Source organism: Nicotiana sylvestris, chromosome 9 (genome assembly GCF_000393655.2).
Source record: "Nicotiana sylvestris chromosome 9, ASM39365v2, whole genome shotgun sequence".
NCBI classification, from domain to species: domain Eukaryota; kingdom Viridiplantae; phylum Streptophyta; class Magnoliopsida; order Solanales; family Solanaceae; genus Nicotiana; species Nicotiana sylvestris.
The window spans coordinates 186,094,988-186,113,340 of record NC_091065.1 but is presented as its reverse complement, the minus strand read 5'-3'; the positions used below and the strand labels follow the sequence as shown (position 1 = coordinate 186,113,340).

At 37.4% G+C, this 18,353-nt stretch overlaps 1 protein-coding gene across 2 annotated transcripts; it reads right to left on the bottom strand.

Moving 5' to 3' along the window:
- Positions 1-210: 210 nt before the first annotated feature.
- LOC104239636 (protein MALE DISCOVERER 2-like) lies at positions 211-7,025 on the bottom strand. 2 transcript variants are annotated; one of them, XM_009794314.2, is made up of 14 exons: positions 6,731-7,025; positions 6,473-6,533; positions 6,085-6,360; positions 5,195-5,327; positions 4,900-4,971; positions 4,551-4,694; positions 4,299-4,439; positions 3,797-3,892; positions 3,250-3,719; positions 2,436-2,626; positions 2,189-2,321; positions 1,959-2,113; positions 1,644-1,832; positions 211-831 (listed from the first exon to the last, which is right to left on the bottom strand). In XM_009794314.2, exons 3-14 carry the CDS (start codon positions 6,200-6,202, stop codon positions 571-573), a joined length of 2,103 nt encoding a protein of 700 aa, XP_009792616.1. In that variant the 5' UTR covers positions 6,203-6,360; positions 6,473-6,533; positions 6,731-7,025; the 3' UTR covers positions 211-570. The 2 variants fall into 2 exon arrangements, with proteins under 2 accessions (XP_009792616.1, XP_009792615.1); XM_009794313.2 differs by having other exon boundaries at positions 6,085-6,355.
- Between the last annotated feature and the right edge of the window lie 11,328 nt (positions 7,026-18,353).

Here is an 18,353-nt window from a genome sequence, read left to right as displayed (position 1 = left end):
TGTTGTTGTTGTTGTAAATACCTAACAAGTAGGCATGTGCATAAACTAAATACCTAATATGTCGGCCCGTGCTATGCACGGGCATCACCTCTCTAGTATATATATATATATATTCTTGATCATAAAAGGGCATACACTATAAGTTATCCCACTGAAAAGGTAGAAATGCAATTCATGGCAAAGAAAACACATCAAAAGAATATACCACTATACAACAGCAACTACACCAATATAAATACGACTATGAGGAGGGTTTAAGAGAAAGGATGTATTCGTCTATTCATACATACATAGCAAAATAGCAACGCTCGACTTACAAAGCAGACATGCAATATACAAAGCAACTACGTCTCAATCCCAACCAAGCTGAGATCAGCTATATGAATCCTAACTGAACTTGTCACTCCAACAATAAAAGAACAAACCAATATAAATAATAAATAATACAGAGGACAATTAAATACAACTACGAGGGGGATTTACGAGAAATGATGTATTCGTGTATTCATACGTAGCAAAGCGCGCAACACGTACTCGAACTTACAAAGTAGACAGGTAAATTAAGCCAGATTAAGCTGCCTCACTTGACAATAACTCAAGTTCAGCCCACCAGAGAGGAGAAAGTCTTGGAACTGCAGCATTTGGTGATACATCAATTGCTTCCCTTAGTTTTGCAATGACTTCTCCTATAGTTGGTCTTTTCCTTGGATCTTCTTGTAGGCATTGTTCAATTACCTCACAAATAACCATAAGCTCATTATTCTTGAAAGATTTCAATGTTGGATCCACCAATGAGATGATATTCTGCTTATCATGACGATATTTCGCCGCCTAAAACAAGGAAACAGTTATGTTGTTATGAATTGTAAGAGAATGAAGTTTGACAAATACTGCTCTAGCCAGAAGCGAATCTAGGACCTGTTGTCAGCAGGTTCAGAATGAGCCTAATTTATGTACGCACTCGCATACACACAAACATAAAGTTTTTTGCATATATACTTATGGATCGAGACGAAAGCAATAGATTCAAATGAACCAACTGAACCATATCTTAGATCCGCCTCTGGCTCTTGCCGGGGGGGGGGGGGGTTAGAGAATCGCGTCCGGTTCATTTGAACCTAGTACTTTCAATGCGGAGTATAAATTTATATGTATAAAACCATTAAAATTGCAACAGATGGTAGGTTTGAACCCATAATGTTAAAAATATAATAGGTTCAAGGCGAAAAATCTCAAAGGTTGAACTCATACAATCTTGGATCCGCCTCCGTTTCTAGCGGAAACAAGAATTGCAGCCTAGGGAACATAGTCAAGAACTAAGGGGTCGTTTGGTACGCGGGATAAGGTGGGATAAGGTAAAGGATTAAATATATATCATGTTTGATTGATAGTACAAATTTATTCCAGGATAAATTTATATCATCAACCAAACATGGTATAAATTTAATCTCAGACTTAATACTGGATATTCCACCTTATCCCATCAAACTTGGGATCAGTTTATCCCACCTCTCAAGTGGAATAATTTAGTTCAGGGATTATAATCCTGGGATTATAATCCCGGAATTATCTAATCCGCGTACCAAACGACTCATAAGAGAATAAAGGAAGCATATTATGATATAGAATAGATGGAAATTTACCCAGTTCAGAAGCGACTCCTTTTCTTCTGAATAAGGCGATTTTCCAGAAATAATTTCTAGTAAAAGAATCCCAAAACTATAGACATTCATTTCGGGATCAGCAAGCGGCGGCAGCTCAGAGTTCTCTAAATCATCACTAGAGGACTTTGACTTGGCTGTTAGTTCTGACCAGAAATCAGTTTCTGTAATCTGAAAAACGAAAAATTACGGATTTACTTCCACATTGTATACAATACAAGTGTTCCAAACTTCATTTATAGTAGATATAGTTTCTTGATGACATATTGAGGGATATATACACATAAGAAAGCAGACCTTAGCAGCATAATCGTCGGTCAAAAATATGGCCTTTGAATTCAAGTTGGAATGTGGCACGGGCGGGTTCAAATCATGCATGTACTGAAGACAATACGCTGTACCCATGATCGTCCTCATTCTTGCAGACCAGTCAAGATGATCGGCTTCTTCAACTGGAACAGCAAAAAAATGTAGTTCGCATATTGGGCAATTAAACTGAAACATGAATTCCTAGAAAGTTTAATTACCATGAAGATGTTCGAAAAGAGTTCCGTTAGGAGCATACTCAAAGACCATCATCCGAGTGAAAGGTTCATCCTCCTCGCAATATCCAATAAGATTAACAAAATTCTTGTGGTTCACTCTTGAAAATGTATCAATCTATTATGGTAAAACAATAAGAAACATCTATGAGTTTTATAATCAACTAAGTAAAGTATGAGACAGAAAAAGATTTCAGGGATTGTATATTTGTGAAAGAAAAGCAAGATTTACTTTCTTCCTGAAGGCTGTTTCTGAGTGGACGGACCAATCTTTGACAGAACTTATTGTAGTTGAGATAACGGCGATCTCCACTCCGCTGGATAGTGTTCCTTTGTGTACTATATATGAATTACCGCTTGTAATAATGTTGCTAAAATCCTCGCATGCTGTTTCGAGCTCGGACCTGTTTAGTTTTGGTACCCCTACAATGTTTCCACAAGCAAGATAATTACAATGCAAATCAATTATCACGCAGTAAAATGAAGGATTTCACCTTCCTACAGTTGTTGTTGAAAAGCAAGATATAGTGAAAAGGGGTATATAAAAACGCTACGCTAAGAATATTAGTCCTTCAATTCCTTATAAGAGAAAAAATATCAGTACTTCCCTTTATTCAATTAAACATGTTATAAGTATAGATTAATGGGTTGATATCAACCAGCGAGAAAGGTTGTTAACGCTTCAACTAGTATGAGGGTGGGGACAGAAATCATGTTCGGCATGAGAATAAAGTTCCACATTGGTAGCTGCAAAGATTGGAAGCCTACATATAAGGTAGATGTGAGACCTTTTAAGGAAAACCGTGCGGCCTTGGCCCAAAACACATCATATCATGTTGAGAGTATTTTCGGGCTAGTCGAGCCCAACATCTGATATCAGAGCCCATCTTTGGCTAGACGGGTATGGCGATGGCAGAGTGATGGTGTGGGGCTCGTTTATCCAAAGCGGATAATAGAACGTCATGTTAAGAGTATCTTAGGCCGTTTTAGGCCAACAAATCAGAATATTAGCTGTATCAATTTTTGACACAATTTGATCAAAATACCTGTAACAAATGCTTTTTGTAGCTGTCCACTCAATCCAGTTTTCCAAGGACCAATCGTTCTAGCTGCTCTGCTTCGGCAGATTAAGAACACAGATACGGCAAGAATGAGCAAAAATACTCCACCTAAAATCCCAACTACATACTTCCAAGGACTTTCAGATTTTTCGGGAGGTGGAGCTTGACTATTAGTTGGTTGTTTAAAAGCACTCATAGGCTGTCCCTCGGGATTTAATCTGTCTTGAGACTCATGCTGTGGAGGTGAGAAAGGTAAGTTTGTAGGAGTTGTTCCATCGGTATTTGGCACCGCGCGAAATGAACCACTACTTCTACTACTCGGCATTTGAATAACAGGACCCAATGGTCCTTTAATATTAGCAGGAGCAGCAGCAAGATTACTGGATTGTTCACCTAACTTACGTCGTGCAATCTCCTCTTTATGGTCATCCAAAAAGCCCTCTCCAGGGGATTGCCTATTGAAAAAAAAATGCTTCTCAATGAAAAAACTTAATGACGAACACGTTATGTTACAACATAGTTAATTACTTACAATTGGAAGAAACTGAGGTAACGGAAAAGTGTTCCTTTTATCGGTTCGATAAAGGAATTTATCGTCTTGAATGGTCTCATGCTGCCATGCCAAATGCTGCCGGAAACAGGCATCAAAATTATCAGAGAAAAACTATTGAGAAATGAAGTAGATCAAATAGCTGGTGTTTTTCAATATAATGAGCATTTACAGAAATTAAACTATTGGCTTATATATATTTTTAGTGGCCACATAAAAAGGGCAGCCCGGTGCACTAAGCTCCTGCTATGCGCGGCGTCCGAGGAAGGTCAGGACCACAGGGGTCTATTGTGCGCAGCCTTACTCTGCATTTCTACAAGAGGCTGTTACCACAGCTCGAACCCGTGACCTGCTGGGCACATGGCAACAATATTACCAGTTACGCCAAGGCTCCCCTATATATATTTTACCACATAGATTGACCATAACTATGTAAAAAGGACACTGAATAAGACATGGTATCAGAAAACTAAAGAAATCCTACCAATGCCGAAATTTTCTAATGCAACGAGTTCCGGAAGCAAAACCAGAAGTGAGATTCTCATCATATTGCAATTCCGAGACTAAATGAAGCTTCCCAATTTCCAAAGGAACACTCTCTTCAAATTTGTTGTTACGAATCAACCTGAGAAGAAAGAATTAAACACAGTTGATGAGCATTTTGACATCACTTCTGCAGCACGAATGTGCACGCCTATGTACAGATCCGCGTGCACATGATAAATCATTGACTCACAAGATTCTTAGTGATTGTAAGTCTCCTATTTCTGCTGGAATTGTTCCACTCAAATTATTATCGCTCAAGTCAAGTACTTCAAGCCTATTGAGTCGTCCAAATTCTTTAGGAATAGCACCAAAGAAATGGTTTCCTGAGAGCACGCTGCGAAAGCAATCAGAGAGCAAGAAGAAATACAGTTAAGATTCGAAAACAACTTATGCACAGAACAATGTAAAATACAGAATACAAGATGATGAAAGCTTTAATTCAAACACCAAACACTATAGACAGTTTAGGTAGAACACCATATAAGATTTAATGAGCAAGAGCTTCAAAAGAAAGGCACATTAGTATGGCAAAAGCTCACAGCGATCTCAAGTGAGTAAGATTTCCAAGCTCCGATGCCAGTATTCCTTCCAAAGAACCTCCATGGAGATTTCTGAACCAAGCGAAAAAGAAAGGGCGACTAGTTTAACGACATAAGAAGTATCACAATAGTCTAAACAAACGAATTTAGTGTGTTGCACTTGGTTTATCATTATTAGTTCAACAAATAGGTAATAGGTTATAGAATCAAATCAATTAGCACTAACCAATAGAGAAAGTTTATTGTCAAAACAATCTCAACTAGAAAGTGCGAGCCTGCATAACAAGAGACTTACAGCGTTTTCACTTTACCATCCAAACACTCGACACCACACCACATGCACGGGTCGCAGTCATCAGCATTCCAGTTTTCAAGAACTCCATTTGGATCAGAATCAACTTTCAATTTGAATTCCAACAATGCCAATCCTGTTTCTCAAATCAACAGTATGCAAAACGAAGAATAAGCCAAAACTTGATAGACAAAAAGAGCCTAGAGGATAGCCCGCAGGCCACGGAGACAAAAACCGCAGCCCTAAGTGATTAAAATCATGGAAGACCAAGGCTCAATTCCCTGTAGAGACAAAAATCACTAAGTGATTTCGTACTCATATGCCTAAGCCTCGATTGCCATAGTTACCGGTACCTACGCTAGTAGGAGGTAGAGAGTACCCAAAAACGGTCAAAGCAGTGGTGAAGCCAAGATTTTATACAAGGGGATTCAATAATATCATACTTAGGATTTGAACTTCTGACCTGAACTAATTTTTAAACCCCCTTTGCGGTTTTACTAGAACTTCCGTTTATGCCAAAGGGATTCAACAGCTTATATAAAATTTCAAAAAAAAATCTAGTTTTTGCCCTATTTGCATGATATAATTTTTCAACGAATGGGATTCAATTGAACCCCCTACCTCCAACCTAGCTCTGCCGCCCGAACAGAGGCGGACTTGGGATTTTTATACGACGGTGGCAAAGTATTTTGCTCAACCAGTGCCCCCTATAGGTTGTTCAGGGTGCCAGGTACTTTAAATTAACCATTTTTAAGGTATATGCATATACATATACAGGATTTCCGTTGAAGCTTACGGGGTCCAGTGACCCCTCAATATAACACATAGGTCCACCTCTGCGCACAAAGCTAGAGAATAGCCAATGTAGAAACACAAAGACAATAGTAAATTACCTTCAGAATTGAGAGCACAACATCCATGAACCTCCAAAAGAAGAATCAAAATGGAGAAATAAGACAACAACTTGATTCCATAAATGTTCCATCTACCCCTCATTGCTTGCAAAACCATATGTTAAGGCAGTAATAATTTCTGCCAAAAGCCAGAACTCTATACAAAATCTCACACAAAATCGCCAGCTTTTTCGTATGAAACAATGACTCTCCTCCGAGCAATAACAAATCACTCGGACACAGAATCACACATTTGCTTATCTGCACAACTCTATACTAGACACAAAAAACAAAAAGAATTACAAACAAAAGAAAAAAACATATTAGCCATATTTCATATAATTAACCATAATGGGATCTCTCTTTTTTCATACTTAGGCTATAATACCTCTGTTTTCACCATTATTTGTAAACCCCGAGTCGTCAAATTTCCAAGATTCAATCTTTTGCTGAAAATGCAGACACAGAAATAAGAAGAATTAGCAAAAATTATTTTTTTTTTCTTTTTGAAAGAATTAAAGGCTAAAAGGTGATCAGAGAATAACTGTATTTACAAGCAATTAACAGAATTTTAAAGATTCTTTAAAATAATGAAAAAACAAAAATAAAAACCAAAAGGGAATGAAGGGTAAAGATTAAAAATTACCAGAAAATGAAATTCTTGAAATTTTCAAACAAATTAAGCAAATGCAGAATGTGGGAATATTATGGAATGTAGAATTAAAAATCCAAAGAAAATTATGCTGGTAACAAAGATTCTAGCTTTAATTTTTTTTTTAATTTTTTTGTTTTTGTTATATTGAGTGCTCTTTTCAGGATGATCTTAGAAGAGGAACCTCTCTTCGACCACCTCTGAGAAAGAGGATTGAGGAAAAAGGAGAAAAAAGCTTTCTCTCTCTTGTTTTCTCTCTCTAAGAAAAGTTTTTCTGTTTGTTTCAGTTTTTTTAGGTAACATCACAACCACCATTTTTTCCTGATCACTCGTTTGGGACGCGCTTTTACGTACGTTTGACTATGTCTACTCACAGTCACTGTCTCTGCCCATGCGTGCGTGCCTGCCTCTTTAAGCCATTACAACCTTTCAGGAAAGAATGTTGTTGTCAGCACATAGTGTAAATGATAATCATATAGGGGTCGCAAACGGGCAAGTCGGTTGGATATGAGCGGGTCGAAAATGGGTAATTCAAAAAACGGATAAAATATATGACCTGACCCGTATTTGAGACAGATCAAAAACGGGTTATCCGGCGAATAATATGTATATCCATATTATCCATGGCTTTTTGAATATGATCACTTGTGGGAGAATTCCTGGTCTCCCAAACTTGAGAAACACCAAATTTGAGGCTTTACAAATGTAAAAGTGAAACACATTAGTTATACATTGGTTAACCATTTTCTAAGTGAATGTCATGACCACAATTTTCCTCCGTAGGATGTCATGATGGCACCTAGTCTTAGGAACTAGGTAAGCCTAACACTTACTGAATTAATGGCAAACTCAACCCCCCCAAAAAACTATTAAACATGAACATAAATTTTCTATATAAAGCTTACATTCCCAAAACCGGTAGTACAAGTCATAAGCTCTACTGAGTTTACTAGAACAATCCCTAAATACAACTGTTCGGAATGGAAATTAAACGGTACAAGTACAATATCAGAAGGTGACTCCGAGGCATGCGAACGTGACGACGGGTTTACCTTGAGTTTCAACAGCAATGCTCGGCCAGCTAGCTAATAATCAACAATAGCCGAGGCACCTGAGATATGCACAAAAATATGCAGAAGCGTAATATGAGTACACCATAGCGGTACCCAGTAAGTATCAAGACTAACCTCAGTGGAGTAGTGACGAGGAACAGTCAAGACACACACTGGACTAAACAATCTGAACAAGTATAAATGTAGAACTAGCGGGGAACAATATCAATATATGTCTAGGCATGATGACAATAATAATACAATATTTATAAAAGGGAGTAAAAGCAACAGATAGCAACGAGACACAACAGGTAATAAAACTGTAGAGTAAGCTGAGCACAATCCAAATCCGGTGAAACCAATGAAAAGAGGACCAGTGACAACTAGTAGGAACAACTGCTTTCACACCAGTTTTACCCAAGGATATCCACGAGGTGCCAAGCCTCAAAATCACAAAATCACGGGTCCCAATTAATGTACCCTAATCACTGGGCATCTTGTGCCCACATTACAACTCATAACCGCATGGACTACTCACGTGCCAATAGAACATCCCTCATTCAGAAGGCAAGTAGACAAGAGTATATATATTGGTCAATGACGTCAGGATTCATCTTTTACAACCGATATGGGTGATTTAACTATATGTATGCTTGTACAAGTATTCTACCACAATTCAAGTCAACAAATAAGAGTAGAGACAATGAATGGCACATAAGAAACGATCACCACAAAATGTTCAGTATAATAAAGGCAGCAATGAAATTTGGAGCAACGAATAGCACAACAAGATTAGCTATATAGAACTAAGAAAATAGTGTAACACAGAGGGAAACAGTTAATCATGCCAAGGAAATAACAATCAAAGACAAGTGCACAGAAAAGAGAAGTGACGAAAATAACCCTACTGAGGTATCGCCTCGTAGTCTTAAATCATAAAATGAATCACAACTTTTCTTATATCACCACGAGAGCCTTTATATTTAGTTTTGAAAATTATTTTTTCTGAAATAACATCCCGCATTTTAGCCCACCTTATCACACCGCATGTCTTCTAGTAGTTCCCCCACTAGCCATGTGTTTCACGCCCACCTTATCTCACCGCATGCGTTTCAACACCCACACCTTATACCACTGCATGCATATCAATAATAGCAATAGCACGATAGAGACCTCGTGCAACACAATAACAACGGCACTGCAGAAACCTCGTGCAAACAGAGTAACAACCGCATGGTAGAAACCTCGTCAAACACAATAACAACCGCACAGTAGAAATCTCGTGCAACAACATAACAATTCTCTCAACAACAACACATGTTCCAAATTATAACAACTCAAATAAATGACTTTCACAATATGTCCCCACATGCCACAACATTTCCTCAAAATAGTTTCAACATCACAACCACATATAGCCCTCGGCTCAATGACACTTAATACAATAGCAACAACAATAATAGCACAAGAATACGGTAAGTAAATCAACTCAGGAACTTCAGAAAACAAAGAGACAAAAGATTGAGCCCAGAAGGAAGGACACAACAGGGAATAATAGTCTCAACAAGACTAGATCAACAAGGAAGAGATAATGTGTAGCATTGATTCTGCAAAAGTACAATTCGACAATAAGAGAGATAACACGAATCAATAATTCTAAATAAAGATAAGTCAATAATGATAAGGCATAACAAAACTTCATTTTAGGTTGAGCAATTACGGAAGAGATACAACAAATTCAATTAAGGATAAGTAATTACGAAAAGATAATAATAACTTCAATTAAAGATAAGCAATTAGGGAGGGATAACATGGCAATAGAAGAGGCAACAACTTCAGTTAAGGCACATAAGAGTTTAATCGGCAATAAGGATGGAACATGAAGCAATTAATTCCAAATAAAACATGTAAAGGTGAAACTAGTAAATGAGGGATTTAACATGACAAAGCAACTTCATATCTAATGAACATAAGAACCTAAGAGCCCTAAACGATCAAATTTCTACAAATAAACCTGAGCACGTACTCGTCACCTCACGTACACAGCCTTCACATGACACAATTAGCACAAATGACTCAAATTCTAAGAAGTAGTTCTCTAACACAAAGTTAGGCAAGATACTTATCTCAAAGAAGCTAGACCGCCACTCTAAAATAACCTTCTCGCGTGAAACAACCTCTGGACGACTCATATCTAACCAAAATAACTTCAATTCATAAATAAAACTCATAGAAAATAATTTCGAATAATAAAGATCTGATTTTTAATTAAAACTAAAAAATCAACCCAAAAGTCAAACCTCCGGTCCGTACCTCGGAACCCGATAAAATCTATACCCGAACATCCATTCCGATACGAGTTCAACCATACCAAAATTATCAAATTTAGATAATGAATCACCCTCCAAATCCTCATTTTTCATTTTTGGAAGTCTTTACAAATTACCTAATTTTTCACTTTGATTCTCACCATTTTGATGTTAAAACTCAAATAGGATCATGAAATAGAAATTGAACAAGGACACTTACCCAACGATTGTATATAAAATCTATCTCTCAAAATAACCCACTCTTGGACCTAGGGTTCAAAAATATCATAAAATGAAGCAAAACCCCGAATTACGCAGCTGAAAACAAGCTACAAATGTCGCATTTGCGATCCAGGATTCCCAATTGCGAACAAGAACAGAGCTGGAAAATGTCAGAATTGCAATAAAAATGTTCGCAATTACAAACTAGAATAGGGCAGGAGTCGCAATAGCGATAAAAATGTTCGCAATTGCGACTACACCAGAAACCGGCAGTCTCCCCGACACGAAAATGAGCATAACTCTCTCATACGATGTCCGAGTTAGAAGATTCTTTTTGATATGGCTCTGTAATGACAATACGGATCTAATGCTTCAATAAAACTGAATTTGGAGATCATTTGCTTAATATGGTACCATTTATGCTTGAAGAAACGATGCTGAAATATAAAAAAAAAACAAGTGCAACACAACCTAAACCTATTTGAAACTCACTCAAGCCACTCGGGACCTCGTCCGGACATGCAAACAAGTCTCGTAACACAATATAGACCTACTTGAGGCCTCAAATCACATCAAATAACGTTGAAATTATGAATCACACCTCGTATCAAACTTATAAATTTTAAAATCTTCCAAATTCCAAAACTCGTGCCGAAACATATCAAATCAATTCGAAATAACTTCAACTTTTGCACACAAGTCATAAATGACATAATGGACCTATTCAAATTTCCGAAATCGAAATCTGAACCTGATATTACCAAAGTCAATCCTCGGTCAAACTTCTCCACCTTCTAAAACTTAAACTTTTCAATTTTTGTCAAAATGCTTCGAATTATTCTACGAACCTCCAAATTCAAATCCGGACGCACGCCTAAGTCCAAAATTACCATAGAAAGTTATTGGAACCATCAAAATCTCATTTCAAAGTCGTTTACATAAAAGTGAAACTCCGGTCAACTCTTAGCACTTAAGCTTCTAAAACAAGAATCCTTCTTCCAAATTGATCCCGAATCATCCGAAACCCGAATTCGACTGCACACACAAGTTATAACACATAATACGAGGTTGCTCGAGATCTTAAGCCACCGAACGAGATACTAATTCTCAAAACGAACGGTCGAGTCGTTACAGTGGATAATAAGATTCTTATCCATATTCAAGCCGTTTTTAAAAAGTTCATTATCCAACCCATTGTTTAATGGATAATATGGGTGGATAACTATTTTTTTAACCATTTTGCCACCTTTAGTCATATATTAATATTATATCTGTCTACTGAATTCTTTCTCTTTTCTATTGTGATTGATTATACATGCTTGCTTTGAGCTGAGAGTCTATTGAAAATAACCTCTTTTCCTGCACGCATAAGGAAGGGGTAAGACCACGTGCGTACACACTACCCTCCCTAGACTGTGTACACACTTGTGGAATTATACTAGGTATATTATTATTGTTGTTGCGGACTACTGGTGATAAGTCAGAAGAAGGTAAGGATGACGTTAAGTCATTATGCGCCTTATGACCTGGGTGATAAGTTGGTATTTACCAACTTATCTCTTCTTGATACTAAGGCTTTTATATGATTTTGTTGAGAAACTAAGTTATTTATTGAAGTTTATTGGCATATTTCAGGTGTCAAGTGATTTAGAGAAGATATGGAAGAAAACAAGTCAAAATGTATAAAAAAAGGGAAAATCAACTGCTGCCAGTAAATGCTCTATGTGATTGTGGAGAACTCCATGCGATCGTGTAAGTTCAGCAGAATATACCTCGCGAACGCGTTTGAAGCTGTGTGAAAACAATGAAGAAAGTCTGGTCAGCGGTTGTTCAACTCTCCTACGCGAATGCATGGTTTATTGTGCGATAGCGAACCATATCAAATGTTGTTCACCATGATCGCGATGCTTTTTCACGCTATCGCATAGCAGTAATTTCTAGGCAGAAATAGAATTTCACATTTTGATCCCCAAGCCATTTAATACACGACATATCTCATTTGTAAAACATCTTTGGCTAATCTTAGAATTACTTTTGAGTCTCTTGACTAGAGAACACAAGTTTGGAAGATAGAGTTCTTGCACACACACTTGGGTCTTGAAGATTTGAAGTTTTTGGTTGAGAATTTCTTACCCATTTATGTTCATTTCTTCATTTTCTTGCTTTGTATTGAATATCTAAGTGTGTAGTATTTTTTTCAATACTTGAATCTTGTTTATGAAAATATTCATATTTAAAGTGTGGATTAAATATCTTGTAGTGTTTATGTATTGAACGATTTTTATTTATATTGAAGTGAGTTTTTGTTTCTTTAATTATTCTTGTTCTTTAATGTTTCCAAAGGGATTAGCTAACCCTAGGACTCGCCCATTTACTTCGAATTAATTTTAAAAAGGATAATTTGGGTTTGGAAAAGATTAATTAACAAGAACTTGAGGCGTTAACCCTCGCTTTATAGATTCTACCTAGGGATAGGTTGAGCTACTTGTAGCCATATTCGGGTGTGCTTAATCTCTTAATTTTTTCAGGGGTAACTCAATTAGGAAGTCTTCTTAGTCTTCGGAAGAAGCTAATCTAGAACTATTACCCGAGGCTAATAAACATAAACTCTCTCATATTTGTAAAATCGTGAAATACATTGGATCGTTACTTGAGTGTAATTCCCAATGCATCCATGTTTGTAGCCATTGATCATTTTACTTACTTTCTAGATTAGTTTACATTTTCGCATTTGGATATAAATATTTTCAAAAAATCCATTCTAGGTGTTTGACTTAGCATAATTAGTGATAATTCTCTTACAATCGCCTACATATTTTTCTCTGTGGGATTCGACCCCGTCTCAGAGTTGGGTATATTATATTGCATGCAACTGTATCTATTTATTTTTTAGTAGTGGATTTGAACGTCATCACTGGGCGACACACGTGCTACAATGACCGGGATAAAGGGTTGTGATCCTGCGAGGATGAGCTAACCCCAAAAACTTGTCCTTAGTTCGGATTGCAGGCTGCAACTCGCGTTCATAAAGTCGAAATTGTCGATAAGCCATACGACGGTGACTTAATTCCAGGGTCTTGTACACACCATCTGTTATACTATGGGAGCTAGCCATGCCCGAAGTCGTTACCTTAACCGCAATGAGGGGGATGCCGAAGGCTGGGCTAGTGACTGGAGTGAAGTCGTAACAAGGTAGTCATACTGGAAGGTGCGGCTGGTTGTTGTTGTTGTTGTCTTTAGCTCACCTAGTATATGATCCTAGATAGGAGAGCATGAAGGTCAAAGATTATGGAAGAAGGTTAGTATTAAGTCGAACAATTAGGATAGAAGGTTAGAAGGTAGTCGAAGAATTCCTCTCCTTTATGTGTAGGGGGGGCATGATTCTAGTTTAGAGCACCTTAGTTGCTCCCTTTTTTCCTTTCTAGTATTATTGTTATTATGTTAGTTTTATCATATTGTTCAATTTTATGGCTATATATGTTTCTTTTACTTTGGTTAGCTTTACTATTTTTTGCTATAATTATTTTTTTGTTTCACAGTATTTTTATTATAGCTTTTTACTCTTGTATTTTTAACTTGTATTGAAAAAGATTTTTCTTGAGCCGAGAGTCGATTGGAAACCACCTCTCCATCCCATAAAGGTAAGGGTAAGGTCTGCGTATACCCCAACTTCCCTAGATTCTACTTACAGGATTACACGGGTATGTTGTTCTTGTTGTATGTAATATATTCGTTATAATTTATGTGCACTCTTTCATTTTTAGTCAGTCCTTTTTAGAATTCTTACTTTACTCTTAATGAATTGATTTAAAACCATACAAAAATCTACGATTTATTTTAGACCACAAGTTTCAAAAGTCTTTCTTTTTTCTCACAAAAAATTGTATCGAATCAAACACAACCATATAAAGTGGGACGGAGGAAGTAATAGAACTTATTTGCACTTGTTATTTATGCCAAACCTATCACGACCCAAAATCCACTAAGGATCGTGATGACGCTGTACACCACTGTCAGGCAAGCCAACACCAAGAAGTTAATTAAATTCTCATTTTAGTATTTATTGAAATCATTTCTTTTATACATTAAACAATAATTAATGAAATTCACTGAAATAATAATGATGTCTTTAACAAACTTAATATTGAATAATCCCATAATCATCCCAGAACCCGGTGGCACAAGTGCATAAGAAATTTCTAGGATTTAAAATAAAATACAATATGATAATTTTCCGGAATACAATTTGACAGAAAGGGCAATACAATACAGTACTCTGAAGGAGACTCTGCTGGCTGCGGGTCGCCTCGAAGAGTGCAGCTCACCTAAGTATCTATATCGACCATGTCGTTGTGCCAAACTAGGCCACTAGACATACGTAAGCATGTGCAACAAAAATGCACAGCAAGTGTAGCATGAGTACGAAAACTTCGTGTACCCAGTAAGTATCCCGTCTAATCTCGATGAAGTAGAGACGAGAGGTCGACTTTGACACTTACTAGTGGCCCGATAATAATATACTAATAAGGTGAATAATCATGGATTTATCAGAAACTGCAGTAAACTCAAGTAAATCAAGAAATAAGTAAACAATCCTTTTTATATTTAGAAGTTTCCAAATTTATAATCCATGGTTTTATTAATTTACCTCAGACCAGGGAGGCAATTTCATAAATTACCAATTTTTCAGGCAAGTAATACAAGCATGCGCAAATCATGCCAGGGTCGTACGGCCCGATCCAACAATATTTAAACTGTGCACTGCCAGAGGGTCGAATGCTGTGAACCATAGATAAATCTATTACCCCGCTCGAAAATCATACGTGTGACACGGTCAAATATAAATAATAGAGTTACCCCGCTGGCGAATCGTAAGTTCGACGCAAGTACTCCTAGATACACACATTCAAACAGTCAATTAAGAATTCATCAGGTACCATTTATCCAAGGAAAAGTCATTTCTCTTTTAACGTTTAATAAAATGAAGTTTAACTTTTTAGAAATTCATCTACTAATTCGATATGATTTAAGCAATTTAAATTGTCAATCAGGTTACCAATATTTCAAGTATAGCATGCTTTTGGGTCCTAGACTACCCGGACATAAGTACAATAGTAGTTACGCACGGACTCTCGTCACCTCTTGCATACGTAGCCCCCACAAATAGACGCACATAACCAATTATTTCACCTATGGGGACAATTCCCTCTTACAAGGCTAGAAAGGAGACTCACCTCGCTCCGAAGTTCCATAACCGGCATTTCATACCTTTCCGAAGACTCAAATTGATGCACAACGTTCCAAAGCTAGATAATATTGTGTAAACCCATCAATACATGTTCAATTACTCATAATAATCCAATTTATATCAATCCCTAACCCCGATCGAAAAGTTGACAAAAATGCCCTCAGGCCCACGTGCCCGGATTCCGAAATTTTTCGAAGATAAAGTTTAACCATGACCTCACGAACTCAAATATATAATTTATTTTCAATTCTATGCCCAAATTTGTGGTCAAAATCGAATAATAATAATTTTTAGGTTTTTCTTTAAAACCCCAAATTTTCCTTTAGATTCTCATGAATTTTTATGTTAAATCTAAGGTATAATCACAAAATATAATTGAAAATTAGTTAGAGGCACTTACCCAATGATTTGATACAAAAATCCTCTCTCAAAATTGCCCACTCTCGGACCTAGGGTTCAAAATATTATAAAATGAAGAAAAAACCTGAGTTACACAACTGAAAACAAGCTGCAGATGTCGCATTTGAAATACAGGGTTCGCAATTGCAAACAAGGAAGGGCTGGAAAAGGTTGCATTTGCGACAAAAACTTCGCAATTGCGAACTAGGCATCGCAATTACGATGGAAATGTTCGCAATTACGACCACACCAGAAGCAACAGCTTTTCTCGACACAAAAATAAGCATAACTTCCTCATACGATGTCTAAATTCGATTATTCTTTTTGCTATATCTCCATAATTACGATACAGATCTAATGGTTCAATAAAAACTGAATTTGAAACTCATTTGCTTGATGTGTCACCTTTTATTCCCAAAGAAACAATGTTGAAATATAAAATAAGAGCGCAATACAACCCGAAACACACCTGAGGCCCCCAGGACCCGTCCAATCACACAACTCAGTCCCATAACATAACAAGGACCTGCTCGAACCTTCAAATCATGTCAAACAATGCTAAAATCATGAATCGCACTCCAATTCAAGCTTCATGAACTTTAAATTTTCAAACTTCTACTTTCAATGTTTAAACCTATCAAATCACGTCCGATTGACTTCAAATTTTGCACATAAGTCATATTCGACATTACTGACCTACTCCAACTTCCAGAATCGAAATCTGACCCCGATATCAAAAAGTCCACTTCCGGTCAAATTCCTCAAAAACCTTCAAATTTCTATCTTTAGCCAAATGACTCCAAAATGACCCACGGAGCTCCGAATTCATTTATAATAGCGCTCCCAACATCAGAATCGCCATACGGAGTTATTCCCAGACTCGGATCCCAAACAGACATTGATAATACAGAAATGCACTTCAATCTGAACTTATGAAATTCTTTCAAAAATGCTAATTTCCACAATAGGTGCCGAATCGTTCCCCGATCTTTCAAAACCCGATCCGGACATACGCCCAAGTCCGAAATCATCATACGAACCTGCTGGGACCTTCGAATCCCGATTCCAATGTTGTTTACTCAAAAATCCAATTTTAATCAAATTCTTTTAACTTAAGGCTTCCGAAATGAGAATTCTCTTTCCAATTCAACTCCGAACTTCCCGGAATTCAATTTCGACCATGCGTACAAGTCATAATACCTGAAATGAAGCTGCTCATGGCCCGAAACTGCTGAACGATGCGCTACATCTCAAAACGACCGGTCGGGTCGTTACATTCTCTCTCACTTAAACATACGTTCATCCTCGAACTTGCTAAGAACTGTGCTGGAGCTGTCCGAAATCACTGTTTAACACCTCGTGCACCCACCCGTGCTACTACAACGTAGTCGATAACATTAGCTCGAGCAAATCTGAAGATATTCCTTTTTATTCAAGCAAATAAGCTTAGAACCAAAATTTCGACACCCGTAATTCTCTGGCAGGCCTGCTGCCAACCTACGAACACCGTATCGCACCAATACATGATTGCATACCCTTGTTGAATCCACACTATGCTTTGTATAATTCATAAATCCCTAATAGCATTCTCTGATAACAATAGTTGAAATTCCATGAATCTGATGCTCCTATTGCACCTCATGATATATATGTCTTGCCCCCAACTTTTGCACTACGGCCACGACGAAGAGATGTGTAGAAATTCATAACTAACTGCCGAGTCAACAAATCATTGAGGCTATACTCCTGACAAGAACCATTACCTCATTCTGAACCAATTAATGGTATTTGCTCTTTACCATACTTCATATAATCCGATCACACTGATCTTAGATCCAATAATCTTGCCTCACCCAGTACAAATTGTTTAGGCAATAAGCCACCCCAGATATGACAAGAAGCCTCATATGATGCCACAATGTGCCAATATGCTACAAACTTAAACATGATACATAAGAGAGGTGAACTCAGGAGGAACTACTCAACTCGCGCAACTAATATGAACTTTACTCAGAAAATGGGAAACAAAACACACAAAATAGATATAGGGAACTGTACTCCACATCAAACTGTTGCGGCATGCAAGCCGATCCAAACAACATACCCGTGGTGGAGTGCCACCCGATCCACACATAAAATTTCACATAAGAAGATACACACCAAGCTAAATCGCTCATTACTACAAAATACTGGATATCGGCCACAAGCACGCTAAGTGCATAATACCATCCCTGGGGAGACATATAGCACCATAGGCTACAAAACTCAAGCACAATTGAGGTACGATATATGATCTGAATCTCAAGAGCCATCTTGATCACATAACACCGTCACTACGCGGAACCTCAACACATAAGAAATTTAGCAAGCCGTCTCACAACTCAAAC

What these genes read in the sequence shown, in the direction of transcription:
- LOC104239636 (XM_009794314.2), bottom strand. Translation starts at nt 6,202, where the DNA reads ATGGTTTTGCAAGCAATGAGGGGTAGATGGAACATTTATGGAATCAAG. An exon ending in TTACAATCACTAAGAATCTT is followed by an intron (nt 4,440 to 4,550) that starts GTGAGTCAATGA and finishes CTTTCTTCTCAG; the next exon opens with GTTGATTCGTAACAACAAAT. An exon ending in ATTAGAAAATTTCGGCATTG is followed by an intron (nt 3,893 to 4,298) that starts GTAGGATTTCTT and finishes TGTTTCCGGCAG; the next exon opens with CATTTGGCATGGCAGCATGA.